The sequence below is a fragment of the Lithobates pipiens genome, unplaced genomic scaffold (assembly GCF_037356315.1).
Source record: "Lithobates pipiens isolate NorthernLeopardFrog02 unplaced genomic scaffold, aLitPip1_a1.2 Scaffold_35, whole genome shotgun sequence".
In the NCBI taxonomy this organism is placed as follows: domain Eukaryota; kingdom Metazoa; phylum Chordata; class Amphibia; order Anura; family Ranidae; genus Lithobates; species Lithobates pipiens.
Genome location: NW_027507811.1, coordinates 4,001,515 through 4,020,019, shown reverse-complemented (window position 1 = coordinate 4,020,019; position 18,505 = coordinate 4,001,515). Strand labels below are relative to the sequence as shown.

Genomic DNA, 18,505 nt, shown 5'->3' with positions numbered 1-18,505 from the left:
TTGGCTAGACTAGAATGCAGTAGATATATATATATATATATATATATATAGGAGACTGTATATATATATATTTTATGCCCTGCAGATCACTGAATCACCTGCCTGCCTGAAAGTATATTTGAAAACGAACACCAGGAATGGCCATTTGTTAGCTGTGTAGTCAGGATGGTCATTGTCTTGTCTATTTATTGTCAATTGACAATTGTTTGTTTAGAGGAACAAATTACTAGAATTTATCTCCAAAATGAAGAGAATATTCCGGCCCGGTAAGTGAGGGAATGTTCTGCCCCTGAAGGGGTTGATCTAGGTTTCCACACTATACATGAGTGTATCATCACCTGCTGGAGAGAAAAGACATCACAGTGACTATGGAGGAAGAGGACGGACATGATGGAGGGGTTACTGGGTGTAAATAGAAAATAAGATCTTATTACCTCTTCTACTGCCTCTTCCAACAATGTCTTCTCTCTACTTCTTCCCGACTCACCTCTCACCTGGAACTTCCTGTCTGTTCCTGACATCACTTCCTGTCTTCCATAGAGACTTCCTGTCTCTATGGTATAAGTGAGATTACCACCTTGTGGAGCTAATAGGAACTGCAGTCCCGAGAAACATCTCATAGTGTGAACACGGCCTTGTGCTGTGTGTTATAGATGGGGTCATCTTCACTCCCACCAAGAGGAGCGTATATGTAACAAATATGGACATTTTTTATTGTATTTTAATTTTAGAGTGAGTTCTAACCACAAAGTACGATGGCCAGAATAGGTAACATCTGTTATTCGGCGGGAGAAGGTACTCCCTGTATTATCATTCAGGGAATGTTTAGAACTCAACGAATGTTACACTTGCTGCCCGACAGCCAGAATTTTTTTCTTCACACATCACCTCTATAATATAGCATTTTAAAATAATAATCCAATGTGTGTCCTCGTGGAAATCTGGTGACCGTTGTAGGGAGCTTACTTATTTTTAGCAACTTCGCTACAGTGAGAAGAAGACAGACAAATGGAGGGTAACATGATATCCTCAGAAAGGTGAACACAGTCTATGGAAGGACGGATGGGCTGTAAATCGATCATGTTCTTGAGAAGAATAAGAAAAGGTGATTGGCCACCAACTCAGTTACCTTCTCAGGTGAAGACAATAGTAACAAGGAAGGCTGCCTTCTGTGCTGGGGTCGTAGAAGGAACCTTGGGCAATCGTTTGAAGAAAGGATACTGAAGTTATAATAACACATAGAGCCACGGGACAATGTGACTGATCAGAAAGATGTGACCCAAGTCAACTTGCCAAGAATCCTTGAAATATTGGAGGGGCCAACAGCTGTCCCTTAATGGTGTTCGGTGGCAGGCACCGATCAATGCCACATTACATTCGGACAACGTACCCGACATCCTGAATAAAGCTGTGTCTCAGAAAGTGGGTTGTAGGAAACGATCTTTGGAGTGAGGTGTCTCTTTGTTGGGAACCTTTCATCTTCTGAACCGCTGCTCTCCACGGGTTCATATTCAGAATCCCAATATGCCAGTGAGACCTCCTCCCAGCTACTCTCATCTGCCATGATCACAATCTGAACCCCCCCCCCCCCCCCTCATTTCTGTACTCCTTTTCATGGTGTTCAGGTTTTTGCTGGCTCTGGTGACACTGTACTGGTGTGACGGTGATCAGGACCATGGTTGCTGCTGTGTACTGGTCTGACACTGGTACAGATATTACTGGCTGCACTGGTCACATGGTACTGGTGTGAATTTGATCAGGTACAGGTATGTCAGTGACACTGGTACAGATATTACTGGCTGCACTGGTCACATGGTACTGGTGTGAATTTGATCAGGTACAGGTATGTCAGTGACATTGGTACAGATATTACTGGCTGCACTGGTCACATGGTACTGGTGTGACGGTGATCAAGTACTGGTATGTCAGTGACACTGGTACAGATATTACTGGCTGCACTGGTCACATGGTACTGGTGTGATGGTGATCAGGTACTGGTATGTCAGTGACATTGGTACAGATATTACTGGCTGCACTGGTCACATGGTACTGGTGTGACGGTGATCAGTTACTGGTATGTCAGTGACACTGGTACAGATATTACTGGCTGCACTGGTTACATGGTACTGGTATGTCAGTGACACTGGTACAGATATTACTGGCTGCACTGGTCACATGGTACTGGTGTGATGGTGATCAGGTACTGGTATGTCAGTGACACTGGTACAGATATTACTGGCTGCACTGGTCACATGGTACTGGTGTGACGGTGATCAGGTACTGGTATGTCAGTGACACTGGTACAGATATTACTGGCTGCACTGGTCACATGGTACTGGTGTGACACTGATCAGGTACTGGTATATCAGTGACACTGGTACAGATATTACTGGCTGCAATGGTCACATGGTACTGGTGTGATGGTGATCAGGTACTGGTATGTCAGTGACACTGGTACAGATATTACTGGCTGCACTGGTCACATGGTACTGGTGTGACACTGATCAGGTACTGGTATGTCAGTGACACTGGTACAGATATTACTGGCTGCACTGGTCACATGGTACTGGTGTGACGGTGATCAGGTACTGGTATGTCAGTGACACTGGTACAGATATTACTGGCTGCACTGGTCACATGGTACTGGTGTGACGTGATCAGGTACTGGTATGTCAGTATCACTGGTACAGATATTGATGGGGCCCTGTGCCCCAAACTGTGCTTGGAGGAGTCCAAGAGACACAACAATCACAGGTCCCACCGCTACACCCCCCCCCCCCCCCCCGACGGGTACAGTGGGAGGATGTACGGGTACGTTCTCCTAAATAGACAAAGCTTTCCTCCAACTGTATATGTATAATGGCTGGGTGGGAGGTGGTTAAATATACATCTCCTGACACTTAGGGGTCTAATCAGAAATAATTTGCCCGGGTAAAGTGCATGTACATTCCTTCTCTGTGTATCGGGGTAAAACAATTAATGTTATTCGGCTATTTGCTGAGCTTTTCATATGTTTTCCATTGATTTAAAATGGAAAATACCACATTTGGCCACTAGTTGGCCCTAATCCCCATACTTAGCGCCACCTAATGACCAAATGTAGAAATGTCCTTTGTAAATCAATGGTTGGTATAATATTGTTGGCTTCACGTTTTTCGATGTCTTCTGTACTCATAAGTGTATGATCTCAGTTATTTGTATGAAATCACGTCTAATGGAAGAAACGAAGGGGTCTCATTTTATAGAATATTAGTTGATTAAACTGACATTTGCCCAGCCGTTAAAAATTCTGTCCATTTTATAAAGAACACAGTGATTTCCTATGACCCTCAGCGCCATCTAGTGTTTATAATGCAATATTTTTTACTGAAAGACCTTCATCAGTAAAACTAGTGCAACACTGTATTATGGCCACAAGATGGAGCCAATGATCATAGGAAATCATCATAAGAAATAAAATATGGACAAAATTCATCAGTTTGGTGAATGTGCATCAGATTTCTTCAAGGAGTTTTATAAAACAGACCTGTAAGTGTTTGTGAAATCTTCCACCACAAAATGTACTCAGCCAATGAGAGGTAATGACTCCATTTTAATTTTAAAAGGCCTTAAAGACCGCATTTTAAGTGGTGGGGTTAACGTTTTTTCGTCCTGGAAGACGACTTGAGAAAACAGACCTCTTGTACGAGTTTTCACCACAAAATGTACTCAGCCAAAGAGAGGTAATGACTCCATTTTTATTTTTATCCCGCTATCAATGGCCGACACGGTACAACACTTCATCCATGTCTTTGGTGATCTCTGATCTCCTTATCAACTGTTTCTTCCATGATGAAGATCAGCCATGGAGTATATCTGAGGTGTATATCAGGGGGTGCTTCTTCCCCACATGTCCAGCAACATTCATATACAAGACATTTCCCGCACTCACTAATACACCTCCAGGGTTGTGTGGGACCCCCTGATGTACAGGAAGACAGGACTTCAGTGAGGAACATTTCCCTCACTCAAGACAGGAAAGTGGCCCCTGCTTCTTGTGAGATCTCTGATGTCTGTTAAAATTGAACTTATCTGAAAAACATTTCCCGCACTCAGGACAGGAATATGGCTTCTCCCCCGTGTGAGATCTCTGATGTCTATCAAGCAGGGACTTGTGTGAAAAACATTTGCCGCACTCAGGACAGGAATACGGCTTCTCCCCCGTGTGCGATCTCTGATGTCTGTCAAGCTGGGACTTGTCTGAAAAACATTTCTCGCACTCAGTACAGGAAAAGGGCTTCTCCTCTGTGTGCAATCTCTGATGTTTGTTAAGGGTGCACTTCTGTGAAAAACATTTCCCGCAATCAGAACAGGAATACGGCTTCTCCCCTGTGTGAGATCTCTGATGTGTGTTAAAATTGGGCTTATCTGAAAAACATTTCCCGCACTCTGGACAAGAATAGGGCTTTTCCCCCGTGTGAGATCTCTGATGTGTGTTAAAATTGGGTTTATCTGAAAAACATTTCCCGCACTCTGAACAAGAATAGGGCTTCTCCCCCGTGTGCAATCTCTGATGTGTGTAAAGACTGGACTGGTGTGAAAAACTTTTCCCGCACGCAAGACAGGAAAACGGCTTTTCACCCGTGTGAGATCTCTGATGTGGGTAAAGACTGGACTTATCTGAAAAACATTTCCCGCACTCAGGACAGGAAAACGGCTTTTCACCCGTGTGACATCTCTGATGCTTGGAAAGATGAACCTTCTTTGAAAAACACTTCCCGCACTCAGGACAGGAAAACATCTTATCTGTTGGAAGGGCGGCACTGGCCCTCACAGTGTGAGGTTCCTCAGGATAAGAGGAATACGATGGTCCGGCACCGTCCCGCACAGTCTGAGGTTCCTCGGGATAAGAGGAATACGATGGTCCGGCACCGTCCCGCACAGTCTGAGGTTCCTCGGGATAAGAGGAATACGATGGTCCGGCACCGTCCCGCACAGTCTGAGGTTCCTCGGGATAAGAGGAATACGATGGTCCGGCACCGTCCCGCACAGTCTGAGGTTCCTCAGGATAAGAGGAATACGATGGTCCGGCACCGTCCCGCACAGTCTGAGGTTCCTCGGGATAAGAGGAATACGATGGTCCGGCACCGTCCCGCACAGTCTGAGGTTCCTCGGGATAAGAGGAATACGATGGTCCGGCACCGTCCCGCACAGTCTGAGGTTCCTCAGGATAAGAGGAATACGATGGTCCGGCACCGTCCCGCACAGTCTGAGGTTCCTCGGGATAAGAGGAATACGATGGTCCGGCACCGTCCCGCACAGTCTGAGGTTCCTCGGGATAAGAGGAATACGATGGTCCGGCACCGTCCCGCACAGTCTGAGGTTCCTCGGGATAAGAGGAATACGATGGTCCGGCACCATCCCGCACAGTCTGAGGTTCCTCGGGATAAGAGGAATACGATGGTCCGGCACCGTCCCGCACAGTCTGAGGTTCCTCAGGATAAGAGGAATACGATGGTCCGGCACCGTCCCGCACAGTCTGAGGTTCCTCGGGATAAGAGGAATACGATGGTCCATCTACACTGTGTGGTGCCGGATGGACATTTGAGGTAGTCGGGTTTTCTCCTGGACTATACTGTGTGATGTCCTCATCTTCTACTTTACAGTCTGGAGACAAAGTGAGACAATCCTCTGAGGTTTTCCTCATCTCCCGTCCATCTACTAAAATAGAAATACAAAGATTATTACTAGACATCAGCTGATTGGTCACGTAGAAATCACCCTCGTCCAGCAAAACCCATTGTGTTAGATTTTAGGAGCTGTGTAGATACCTAATCCATCTCTAAATATCCACTGAGTTTGTCCAAAGTTCACTTCAAATGGTGCAGTCAGTATTGTGTTTAAAATACATGTGGTTATAAGTCATTCAAATTATACATATTATATTCCAGGTCACAGATACGATTACAATTTTAGTATCTACTGACCGAATGATAATTCTGTTATAAGGTAAAAATATAAAGGTTGTGACTTAGGACAAATTATAAGTAGAATTGTTTAACCACTTCAGCCCCGGACCATTTGGCTTATTATTACTAGACACGAGCAGATTGGTTCCCCTAAACCAGGACTCCGCTCACATCAGGCAGCTTTGTCTCTGAGGATCTCACAATTCCCCCCTCAAGGTAACTAGTAAATGGGTCCTCTGATCTCCTACCAGATCATTTCTTTATTCATGGACCTTAGTCAGAGAGTGAGGAAACAACGAGAACTGTCTTTTATAGGAGTGACAGTGATGAGGGGATTATAGGACGAGTGTCAGGAGTATGAAATGTACAACATAGAGTATATAGTGCAGGGGTCAGTAGTATGTACCATGCAATACACCGATTGGCCATGAAATCATAACCATCCACCTAATATTGAGTAGGTCCCCCTCTTTCCAAGATTTAAAACACAACCCCCAGGTGCTTAGGCCGACCAACACCTACAGAGCCTTGCGAAAGTATTCGGCACCCTTGAACTTTTCAACCTTTTGCCACATTTCAGGCTTCAAACATAAAGATATAAAATTTTAATTTTTTGTGAAGAACAATTGTGTCCCACTTGTTGGTGATTCTTCACAAAAAATAAAAATGTTATATCTTTATGTTTGAAGCCTGAAATGTGGCAAAAGGTTGAAAAGTTCAAGGGGGCCGAATACTTTCGCAAGGCACTGTATACCAAAAATCAACATTTTCTGGCCAGCACAGAGAAGGAAGATTATCGGAGAGAAATCCAGGAATACAGGACGGGGAACACAGCTCAGGAAAGTGACCAGGGGATTACAGGCTGATATCACCCAGCCCCCGCCCTACTCTGGACCAATCAGTGAGCAGTATGGGTGGAGGAATGGATTTAGTGTTAATGACCCACCTGTGCTGATCTCTGTAGGAGTGTCCTCCTCTATAAATGTCCCCGTTATTCCATCCTCCTCCATAGACTGCTGATCATCCCTCACATACCTCTCTTCTTCTTCTGATTTCACCTCAAATTCTATATCCATTGGATCTCCACTCTAAACCAAGAAAATGAGAGAGAAAATATCATCTGTAAGATAGAAGATTTATTATTGTGACATCACTTAAAAAAAAAAATAATAATAAAAAAAAACATCCTCTCCAGAAGTCCATGTTCTAGATGCTCCAATCCACCAACCTTGTAACAGTGGGGGATGGTGTGATCTTCCTGTGTGGAATCCCGGGAATACAGAGGACGGGGACATCTCTCTGGTGGGTTCCTGGTATTTGGTGTCTCCATCATATCCTTGTGTCCTTCAGAAAACTCCTCCATCACTCCATACTCCTCATCCTCCTCTTTATACTCTTCTTTGACATCAATATTATAATCCCCGAGGTTTCCACTCTGAATATATAATAAAACATTCATTGTAACAATCATGCTGTGTATAAATCAGAACTACCAATGATTGTCACTCATCTACCCGATGATGGTGGGGGATGGTGTGACCTTCCTGTGTGTAATCCCGGGAATACAGAGGACGGGGACATCTCTCTGGTGGGTTCCCATTACTGGATCCATCTGTAGGAAACATACACACTGACTGAATACATTGTTTCTATGTGTTTATCAGATGATGGGGGATCTAGGTGGAGCCTCCGTACTGCTCTCTCCTTTACAATAAAGTCTCCTCTTACCCGGTGATGTGAGGGGCGGCTGATTGTCCATCATGACGTCCTTGTAGAGATCCTTGTGTCCTTCTAAATACTCCCACTCCTCCATGGAGAAATAGACAGTGACATCCTGACACCTTATAGGAACCTGACACACACAATGATACAGTCACCATCCAGACACATCCCTTGTCTGTTACTGGATAATGTCCCAGAATTCCCAGAATCCTCCTCACCTCTCCTGTCAGCAGATGGACCATCATCGTGGTCAGTTCCAGGATCTTCTGCTCTTTGTTCCTCTCAGGTATGGGAGGAGGAGGGGGAGGCACCATGGTGGGGCTCTGGGTCCTGCTCCATCCTCCTGAGATTGGCTCCCCACTAGACTTCTTCACTACAACATAATCCTACAGATCAGGAGAAAGATAAACCGACATCAATCATCTGACATCATCTAAATGTCTACAATAAGAACATGGTCTACTGACCAGACTAGACAATAATGATGTCATGTGACCTCCCAGAATCCTCCTCACCTCTCCGGTCAGGTCTGTGTTTTATTAATAGAGATAAGAGTGATGTCATGTGACCTCCCAGAATCCTCCTCACCTCTCCGGTCAGATCTGTGTTTTATTAATAGAGATAAGAGTGATGTCATGTGACCTCCCAGAATCCTCCTCACCTCTCCGGTCAGGTCTGTGTTTTATTAATAGAGATAAGAGTGATGTCATGTGACCTCCCAGAATCCTCCTCACCTCTCCAGTCAGGTCTGTGTTTTATTAATAGAGATAAGAGTGATGTCATGTGACCCCCCAGAATCCTCCTCACCTCTCCGGTCAGGTCTGTGTTTTATTAATAGAGATAAGAGTGATGTCATGTGACCTCCCAGAATCCTCCTCACCTCTCCGGTCAGGTCTGTGTTTTATATAATAGAGATAAGAGTGATGTCATGTGACCTCCCAGAATCCTCCTCACCTCTCCGGTCAGCAGGTAGATGATCTCCAGGGTGAGGTTTAGTATCTCCTCAGTCATGTGACTCCGGTCCTCCTCCATCCTCATTGGTGCCGTCATTTGATCTATACAGGTCTCCTTGTAGACGGATAACTTTGGGAAATGAAAGTGAGAATTATTTAGATGGTGTTGGTCACACAATAATAGGATGTGGGGGGGGCAATAGAAGGGTTGCTGTACGTTGAGAGAAGGGTAGTTGAGGGAGGGGTGAAATAGGGATTGTGGGGTGGGAGAGTTGGGATGGAAAAGGCTGTGATCACTGGGGGGAAAAGGATGGGGATGGGAGGGTCATCGGGAGACATTGGGTCAGAGGTGAGAGCTGTTAAAGAGAGGAGGACACAACACAGGGGGTTACGAGGACACAATAAGGGAGTTAGGAGGGCACAGTAAAGGGGCGTAGGAGGGCACAGTAAAGGGGGGTAGGAGGGCACAGTAAACAGTGTTGCCAACCTACCATATTGAAATTTACTGACACAACACCCACAATTTACTGGCACAGCCACATTTTTACTGGCATTTCCAAAAGTTATAAAATTACAGTTTTAAGTGCAAATTTGAGTATTTAGGCTACAAACACGTACAATATGCAATTAGCAATGTGATTTAATGAAGATGATAATGAAGATAATAAGGCAAAAAACACACATAAAATGGACTCTCACGTTGACACTGACAGCAGTGTGCAGCAGCGCAGATGACGATGACACCTCACTGACACAACACGTCCCCTCCGGAGTCACAGTCCAAGCCAAGTGGTCCCTCCAGTCCACACAGCACTGATGGTCCCGGTCCCAGCCTGCCTTGCTCCTGTACCACATGAGGCTCTGGCAGCTCTGCTTGGCACCATTGCACTATGACATCACACGACATGCTCACTCAAGCACCGCCTCCGCCAGAGCCACCCCATCACACTCTAGCAGGCACTAGGATGGTCTCAGCCGGCTCCGGACCAAGCCGAGCATCACAGCCATATTTTTTACTGGCAACCTTTTGCTTTTACTGGCTGCCAGTAAATATACTGCTGGTTGGCAACACTGACAGTAAAGGGGGTTAGGAGGGAACCGTAAGGGGTGTAGGAAGGCACAGTAAAGTGGGTAGTAGGGCACAGTAAAGTGGGTAGTAGGGCACAGTAGAGGGGGGGTAGGAGGACACAGTAAGAGGGGTAGGAGGGCACAGTAAGAGGGGTAGGAGGGCACAGTAAGGGGTGTAGGAGGGTACAGTAAGGGGTGTAGGAGGGCACAGTAGAGGGGGTTAGGAGGGCACAGCAGAGGGGGTTAGGAGGGCACAGTAGAGGGGGTTAGGAGGGCACAGTAAGAGGGGTAGGAGGGCACAGTAAGAGGGGTAGGAGGGCACAGTAAGGGGGTTGGGAGGGCACAGTGAGGTGGGTAGGAGGTCACAGTAAGGGGGGTAGGAGGACACAGTAAGAGGGGTAGGAGGGCGCAGTAAGGGGGTAGGAGGGTACAGTAAGGGGTGTAGGAGGGCACAGTATGGGGGTTAGGAGGGCACAGTAAGGTGGGTAGGAGGGCACAGTAAGGTGGGTAGGAGGGCACAGTGAGGGGTAGGAGGGCACAGTAAGGGGGTTGGGAGGGCACAGTAAGGGGGTTGGGAGGGCACAGTGAGGTGGGTAGGAGGTCACAGTAAGAGGGGTAGGAAGGCACAGTAAGGGGTGCAGGAGGGCACAGTAAGGAGGGTAGGAGGGCACAGTAAGGGGTCACTGCTGGCAGAGCTCTGTCCCCCATCCCTGCATTGTACACATCCTGAACACAGGCAGAGCTCCCCACACAGCACACACTGGAGGTGAAATCCCATTCCCTGCACAGTGTATATCTAGATACTGGTTGCAGTTCTGAGCGGTGACCTTCCATGGTGGGGATGGAGTTGCAGTAGCCATCTATACACTATACACACGGTAGCTGTAAGGGAATGGGAGGGGGAGGAGGAGCTCTTAGTTCTGTGCTCAAGATGTGTGCCATGCGGAGATGGGAGACTGCCGGCAAGTGTCAGGGGTGGTGGAGGGCTAGGAAGGGGGGAGCCCACCCCTCCCCAGTACCCCACCCTCCCCCAATAACCCCCCCTAGATCGGGGCATGATCTTACCTCTGCTACTTGTGCTGGAGGAATGTCTACTGCTCCGATCCCCGCCGGCTCTCCTCTCCATGACCTGTGATTGGAGCACTACAGATCCCACTCACATAGGCAGTGCCCAGGCTGGCCCGTGCATTAAGATGGCCCTGGGCCAGAGGAGACAGCTGGCCGGAGGGGAGGAGGAGGAGGCGTTCCACTCCCAAGCTGACGTCACTTCCTGTATCGGTTTCCGGTATCGGAGCATTTTCGCGAGTACCGATACTCTCACAAACGCGCCTAGTATCTGCCCCGATACCGGTATGTCCATTTGTTAGCTGTGTAGTCAGGATGGTCATTGTCTTGTCTATTTATTGTCAGTGCTGTCTGTTTAGAGCAGAGGATCTCTAACTGGTGACCCTCCAGCTGTTGCGAAACTATAAGTCCCATCATGCCTCGGGCTCGGCTGGTGGGAGTCACGCTTGTAACTGTCAGCCTTGCAATGCTTCATGGGACTTGTACTTTCACAACAGCTGGAGGGCCGCCAGTTTGGGACCCCTGATTTAAAGGAATAAATTACTAGAATTTATCTCCAATATGAAGAGAATGTTCCGGCCCTGTAAGTGGGAGAATGTTCTGCCCCTGAAGGGGGTAATCTAGGTCCCCACACTATATATGTGTGTATCATCATCTGCTGGAGATAAAAGACATCACAGTGACTATGGAGGAAGAGGACGGACATGACGGGGGGGTTACTGGGTGTAAATAGAAGATAAGATCTCATTACCTCCTCTACTGCCACTTCCATCTTTGTCTCCTCTCTACTTCCTCCCGACTCCCCTCTCACCCGGAACTTCCTGTCTGTAACTGACATCACTTCCCATCTTCCATAGAGACTTCCTGTCTGGGTAGAAGTGAGATCCCCACCTTGTGGAGGTCAGAGGAACTGCAGCCCAGAGAAACGTCTTGTAGTGTGAACACGGCCTTGTGCTGTGTGTGTATGTACTGTATATCCTTATACAAAGCTGTCTTTAAGGCAGGGCAAAAGGGGCAGCTGCCCTGGGCCCTGTCATTGTTGTGGGGGCCAAAGCAGCTGCCCCTTACTTGCCAACTATCCCAGTTTACATTCTCTTGTCCCTTGAAGTTTTAGTCCTGTGCTGCTACTAATGCTGCCCAGCTCTGCCCTATTGTTGTGTACAGATGACTTACCCGCAGACCTGCATTTACATGTAAATACTGGCATTCATATATAAATAGCAGTGACATGCATATGTAAATAGCTGAGGCCAACTGCATTGATATGTAAATAAAGGCAGCATTCATAGGTATATCATGCCCCCCTGCAGTGAGGAGAAGATGTGCTGTAACCTATAGTAACCAGTGAGCAGTATTACTGTACAGCAATCTCTAGCAGCCAATCAACAAGCAGAAATGTGCTGTAACCTCTAGCAACTAATCATTGAGCCTTAAGGAGTGCTGTAACCTCAAGCAAGTCAGTAAACAGTAATGATATGCTGTAACCTCTGGCAACCAATCGCAATTGCTGCCTGATCTGATACAGTAAACTGATTTTAAGTCTAGCTGCTATTTATTGTATGTCTCAGAGAAGGTGGAGAGCGAAATTGCATGGGGGGAGGGGGGCCCTAAGAACATTTTTGCCCAGGGTCCAATCGATATTAAAGATGGCCCTGTCCTTATAGATGGGGTCATCTCCACTCCCACCAAGGGCATTGTTGCCAACATTGTACAAAAGTTTATAGGGACACTTTTTTGGCTGTAGGCAGGGTATTATTATAATTAGGGGGCTAGGCATGCATTTGTAGGTGTGACACAGCAAAAAAAGAAAAATGCGGTGCCCAGCACAGTGCACCAACAAATCGGGTGTGATTTATGTAAAATAGTGGGGGTGGCTTATATGGGCGTGGTCCAAATGGGGGTGTAGTTAGAGTTTGAGATAAATGAGAGATGGAGAAAGAAAGAGGGAAAACAGGGAGGGAGGGAGAGAGAAAGAAGGAGAGAGGGAGAGAGAAAGAAGGAGGGAAGGAGAGAGAAGGAAGGAAAGAGGGATGGAGGGACAGCAGGCCCAGATCCTACACCACAATAGAAATGTGTATTCCAGAGTTTAACAAATCAACAGATAAAGATACTCCAAACACCTGGTGTTAGCACTTCAATCATCCCGGCACCATGGTTGTTATGGTGTCAGGATGATTGAAGCGCATTATTTCTATTATTACATTGTAATATAGAATGAAATCATTCAACTCACCATAATCCAGAATCAGTGGGACCCCTGAGCGTGTCACCTGCAACGAAGCCAGTCGACAGATCCCATCAAGTGACCCCAGCAGGGTCTGTCCTTGCATCAGGTGCCCCCAGCAGAGTCTGTCCTTACATCAGGTGCCCTCAGCAGAGTCCAACCTTACATCAGGTGCCCCCAGCAGAGTCCGTCCTTACATCAAGTGCCCTCAACAGAGTCCTTCCTTACAGATCTGTGTCCCTGGCAGCAGAGCCCCCTCCTTACATATGCTGTCCCCAGCATTGGAGCCCTCCTTTACAACTGGTATCCCCAGCAGTGGAGCCCTCCTTTACATCTGGTGTCCCTGGCAGCGGAGCCCTCCTTTACATCTGGTGTCCCCGGCAGCGGAGCCATCCTTTAAATTTGGTGTCCCCGGTAGTGGAGCAATCCTTTACATCTGATGTCCCTAGCAGCGGAGCCCTCTTTTACATCTGTGTCCCCGGCAGTGGAGCCCTTCTTTACATCTGGTGTCCCCAGCAGCAGAGCCCTCCTTTACATCTGGTGTCTCCAGCAGCAGAGTCCTCCTTTACATCTGGTGTCCCCAGCACAGTACCTCTTACATCAGGTGTCCCCAGCAGAGTGCTTCTTACATCAGGTGTCCCCAAAGGAATGCCTATTACATCAGGTGTCCCCAGCAGTCAGTGTCCCCAGCGGAGTGCCTCTTACATCAGGTGTCCCCAGAGGAGTGCCTATTACATCAGGTGTCCCCAGCAGTCAGTGTCCCCAGCACAGTACCTCTTACATCAGGTGTCCCCAGCAGAGTGCTTCTTACATCAGGTGTCCCCAGAGGAGTGCCTATTACATCAGGTGTCCCCAGCAGTCAGTGTCCCCAGCGGAGTGCCTCTTACATCAGGTGTCCCCAGCGGAGTGCCTCTTAAATCAGTGCCCCCAGCAGAGTGCCTCTTAAATCAGTGCCCCCAGCAAAGGGTTGGCTGCAGACTAGCTACATCTCCTCTTGTTCCTCGTGTTCAATGGAGAGGGGAGGGGCTGTTCCGTGCAGCTAACCCCCCGGCTGGAGAATTGTGAAGAGAGAAGCTGATTCATTGGCTGCGTGGATCGGCCCCTCCCCTCTCCACCGAACACGAGGAATGAGAGGAGATTTAGCTGAACACAAGGGGAAAGCTCTCGCGGTGGCACCGGCAGCCATTTTGTTGGAGCCAGGAGCCAGAACTGCTGCAGAACCAAACATTCCTGTTTTTCCATGGACAAAAAGGTAAAATCCCGAATCGGGACGGCCTCCGATCGGGACGAGGGTCCCAAAGTCTGGATTGTCCCGGGAAAATGGGGACTGTTGGCAACTATGCAAGGGACATATGTGTAAATAAATTTAAATGGTCATTTTTAATTGGCAATTTATTTAAGAGTGAGTTCTAACCACAAATTACAATGGCCAGAATAGGCAACATCTGTTATTCAGCCGGGGGAAGGGACTCACTGTATTATCTTTCAGGGACTGTTTAGAACTCAACGAATGTCACATTTGTCGCCCGGCGGCCAGAATGAATTTCTTCACACATCACCTCTCTAATATAGCATTTTAAACTATTACTTTGATGTGTGCCGTTATGGAAATCTGTTGTCCGTTGTACTGACCTTCCTTTTTAGAGCAACTTCATTACAGTGAGAAGAAGACAGACAAAATTCATACCAAACCAAAGGGCCTGGTATGGATTGGGGTGAACCCCATGTTGACCCCCTTTTGTTTATTGACTTAACTCTTGTTTTTGTGGTATTTACCGAGCCTTTTTGCGGTAAATACTGCATAAAGCAATAGTGAATTGACATTTTCAGGATCGCATGCGGTACTGTGCTTCTGGTGCTCGCCACCTCACCAGGAAGTACTGCACTGCCAGTGGTCTCCATTTCGCCAGGATGTACTGCGCTGCTGGTGCTCACCACGTCACCAGTAGCGAATGGTTCGGCCGTGGAATTGGCTGTTTGCCCATTTGATGAACATCTGAATTTGTCAGGGCATTCAAATGTTTGTTCGGCTCACTGCAATCTACACAGGGCATTGGAAGCCCTGATTGGCTGAACCAATGAAGGATTTGCCAAATCAGGGCACAGAACACTGTCAGAGCCATGATGGGAGAAAGTAATGATGATTGTGCCCAATCATGACCCATTCCTCATACACCCACCCCCCTCTATAAAAGTATCCTTCCCACAGCGGCCATTGGAGTGGAGAGATATAGAACAGGGCTCTGCTCATTGATACTAGAGTGTTATTTTTCTATTGTGTGTGCAAGTGTAATGTGAATATAGTGATAGTGCAGACTGAGTGTAGTGTGACCGTTCAAATTCACTTTAGTGTCAGTGCACGTTTACTGCAGTATATTGAGGTGCGTTAGTGCACGTTTACTGCAGTATATTGAGGTGCATTAGTGCAAGTTTACTGCAGTATATTGAGGTGCGCTAGTGCATGTTTACTGCAGTATATTGAGGTGTGTTAATGCACGTTTACTGCAGTATATTGAGGTGCGCTAGTGCATGTTTACTGCAGTATATTGAGGTGTGTTAATGCACGTTTACTGCAGTATATTGAGGTGCGCTAGTGCATGTTTACTGTAGTATATTGAGGTGCGTTATTGTACGTTTACTGCAGTGTATTGAGGTGTGTTAGTGCATGTTTACTGCAGTATATTGACATGCGTTAGTGCACGTTTACTGCAGTATATTGAGGTGCGCTAATGCATGTTTACTGCAGTATATTGAGGTGCGTTAATGCACGTTTACTGCAGTATATAGAGGTGCGCTAGTGCATGTTTACTGCAGTATATTGAGGTGCATTAGTGCACGTTTACTACAGTATATTGAGTTGTGTTAGTGCACGTTTACTGCAGTATATTGAGGTGCATTAGTGCAAGTTTACTGCAGTATATTGAGGTGCGCTAGTGCATGTTTACTGCAGTATATTGAAGTGCATTAGTGCACGTTTACTGCAGTACATTGAGGTGCGCTAGTGCATGTTTACTGCAGTATATTGAGGTGTGTTAATGCACGTTTACTGCAGTATATTGAGGTGCGCTAGTGCATGTTTACTGCAGTATATTGAGGTGTGTTAATGCACGTTTACTGCAGTATATTGAGGTGCGCTAGTGCATGTTTACTGCAGTATATTGAGGTGCGTTAATGCACGTTTACTGCAGTATATAGAGGTGCGCTAGTGCATGTTTACTGCAGTATATTGAGGTGCATTAGTGCACGTTTACTGCAGTATATTGAGGTGCGTTAGTGCACGTTTACTGCAGTATATTGAGGTGCATTAGTGCACGTTTACTGCAGTATATTGAGGTGCGATAGTGCCCGTTTACTACAATATATTGAGGTGCGTTAGTGCACGCTTACTGCAGTATATTTAGGTGCGTTATTGTACGTTTACTGCAGTATATTGAGGTGTGATAGTGCCCGTTTACTACAAAATATTGAGGTGCGTTAGTGCATGCTTACTGCAGTATATTGAGGTGCGTTATTGTACGTTTACTGCAGTGTATTGAGGTGTGTTAGTGCATGTTTACTGTAGTATATTCTAGTGTACCAGTGGAGTGTGTCTGTGTAGTGAGTACTCAAGTTAAAGTGCACCAAACACCACTTTTCATTGATTAAAGTACATCCACGTACACATTTTTGTGTCTCTCAAATTTTAGTAATAAGCCCCCATTATCATGTCTGGGAGGACAACAAGGAGAGGCAGACGTTCCCATGGCACTGTGAGGGGTCCAGCAGTGTAGTTATCCACGGGCAAAGGTTGTGGTCAGTCCTTACGCAGGGCATAATTTCCTCTGTTTAGTGATGTTTCCCGTGCAGTCCAGCCACACAATGCAGAGGAGGCAGTGGACTGGCTTACTAAACCATCCTCATCCTCCATCATCTAAGCAGAGACTGGTGTGCAGTCCCCTGCAGCTGCCAGAGTGGCTAAACTTGCCTCCTTGTCCAAAGCCATTACTGTCATAGCTCCAGCATCATGCATGGAGGAGTCAGCTGAGTTATTTGAACACAGCGTCAGCCACTTGCTCCTTGATCATGCACAGCCATTGCTTGATCATCAAGAGTACCTCTATAGGGTTATAGTGTGAAGTCGCCACCAACACACAAAGCCCAATTTTTCCACACCTGCGACTTCTATCCAAAGTCTGCAAAAGACACCAGAATTTATCCAAAAAATCTCTAATCTTGTTCCCAGTGCACGACATTGTGGCCTCATCATACAGACTGGCTCCCCAACCCAGTTACTTACAAAATAAAGAAACCTTGCATCGAAAATCTATTTAAATGTAATTTTTTGGCCTTTATAAATGTAATTTTTGCTGAAGCAGGTTCTATACATGCTACAGATGCACCACTTTACAGGCAGACTAAGGCGACCCCCTTAAGCATCAGTATATTACAAATGATGTTTTTCAAAAACTTTATTTCATTGATACATGTCCCCCAGTGCAGTACCTGGACGCCCATCACCATTGTATTCCCAATTACTTGAATGGGCACTTTTGATTTTTCCAGTTAGGGTCCCATAGACTTCAATGGGGTTCATTATTCGGCTCCGAAACTTTCTTGAATTTCGAGAGTTGTGCCGTGAACCAAACAGGCGTTAGTTCGGCCCACCTGTAATCACCAGGATGTACTGCACTGCTGGTTCTCACCTGCTGCTTTTTCGGTTCTCTTTGTTGGGATCCTTTCACCTTCCTTACTGAACCGCTGCTCTCCACAGGTTCATATTCAGAATCCCAATCTGACAGTGAGACCTCCTCCCAACTACTCTCATCTGTCATGATCAGAATATGAAAGGTTCCCCATTCACTTCTGTACCTTTTTTTGGACATGGCGTTCGTGTTTCTGCTGGCTCTGGTGACACTGTACTGGTGTGACGGTGATCAGGAACTGGTGTGTACTGGTTTGACACTGGTACAGATATTACTGGCTGCACTGGTCACATGGCACTGGTGTGACGGTGATCAGGAACTGGCGTGTACTGGTTTGACACTGGTACAGATATTACTGGCTGCACTGGTCACATGGTACTGGTGTGGCGGTGATCAGGTACTGGTATGTCAGGGACACTGGTACAGATATTACTGGCTGCACTGGTCACATGGTACTGGTGTGATGGTGATCAGGTACTGGTATGTCAGTGACACTGGTACAGATATTACTGGCTGCACTGGTCACATGGTACTGGTGTGATGGTGATCAGGTACTGGTATGTCAGTGACACTGGTACAGATATTAGAAAATGTACTCAGCCAATGAGCGGAAATTACTCCATTTTTATTTTAAAAGCCCTAGAGGACCGCCTTTTGAGTGGTGGGGTTAACGTGGTTCGTCCTGGAAGACGACATGAGAAAACAGACCTCTTGTAAGAGAATAACAGAACTCTAAGTCTCCATACCACAAAATGTACTCAGCCAATGAGAGGTAATGACTCCATTTTTATTTTAAAAGGCCTAGAGGGCCGCTTTTTAAGTGGGGGGTTTACGTGTTTCGTC

At 46.7% G+C, this 18,505-nt stretch overlaps 2 protein-coding genes and 1 long non-coding RNA gene across 3 annotated transcripts in view; all 3 read right to left on the bottom strand.

Annotated features, from left to right (window-relative positions):
- LOC143955453 (uncharacterized) overlaps positions 1 to 18,505 on the bottom strand; it is a 274,185-nt gene that overhangs the window by 56,693 nt on the left and 198,987 nt on the right. The window contains exons 10-11 of the mRNA XM_077465497.1: positions 17,663 to 17,784; positions 4,007 to 5,788 (exon numbers count right to left, since the gene is read on the bottom strand). Of these exons, the coding sequence (XP_077321623.1) occupies positions 4,007 to 5,788; positions 17,663 to 17,784 (1,904 nt within the window). The remainder of the gene's footprint in view (positions 1 to 4,006; positions 5,789 to 17,662; positions 17,785 to 18,505) is intronic.
- Positions 169 to 488, bottom strand: LOC143956157 (uncharacterized). The gene is made up of 2 exons (XR_013269856.1): positions 435 to 488; positions 169 to 341 (listed from the first exon to the last, which is right to left on the bottom strand). It is a non-coding gene; the product is annotated as an uncharacterized LOC143956157 (long non-coding RNA).
- Positions 6,638 to 11,737, bottom strand: LOC143955915 (oocyte zinc finger protein XlCOF29-like). Its single transcript, XM_077466037.1, has 6 exons — positions 11,508 to 11,737; positions 8,625 to 8,753; positions 7,889 to 8,056; positions 7,677 to 7,800; positions 7,177 to 7,560; positions 6,638 to 7,036 (listed from the first exon to the last, which is right to left on the bottom strand). Exons 1-5 carry the CDS (start codon positions 11,592 to 11,594, stop codon positions 7,451 to 7,453), a joined length of 618 nt encoding a protein of 205 aa, XP_077322163.1. The 5' UTR covers positions 11,595 to 11,737; the 3' UTR covers positions 6,638 to 7,036; positions 7,177 to 7,450.

Coding starts and splice junctions, on each gene's coding strand:
- LOC143955915 (XM_077466037.1), bottom strand. CDS start 11,594: ATGTCAGTTACAGACAGGAAGTTCCGGGTGAGAGGGGAGTCGGGAGGA. Junction 8,057..8,624: donor TCTACCTGCTGACCGGAGAG/GTGAGGAGGATT, acceptor CCTGATCTGTAG/GATTATGTTGTAGTGAAGAA. Junction 7,561..7,676: donor GCCGCCCCTCACATCACCGG/GTAAGAGGAGAC, acceptor TGTTTCCTACAG/ATGGATCCAGTAATGGGAAC.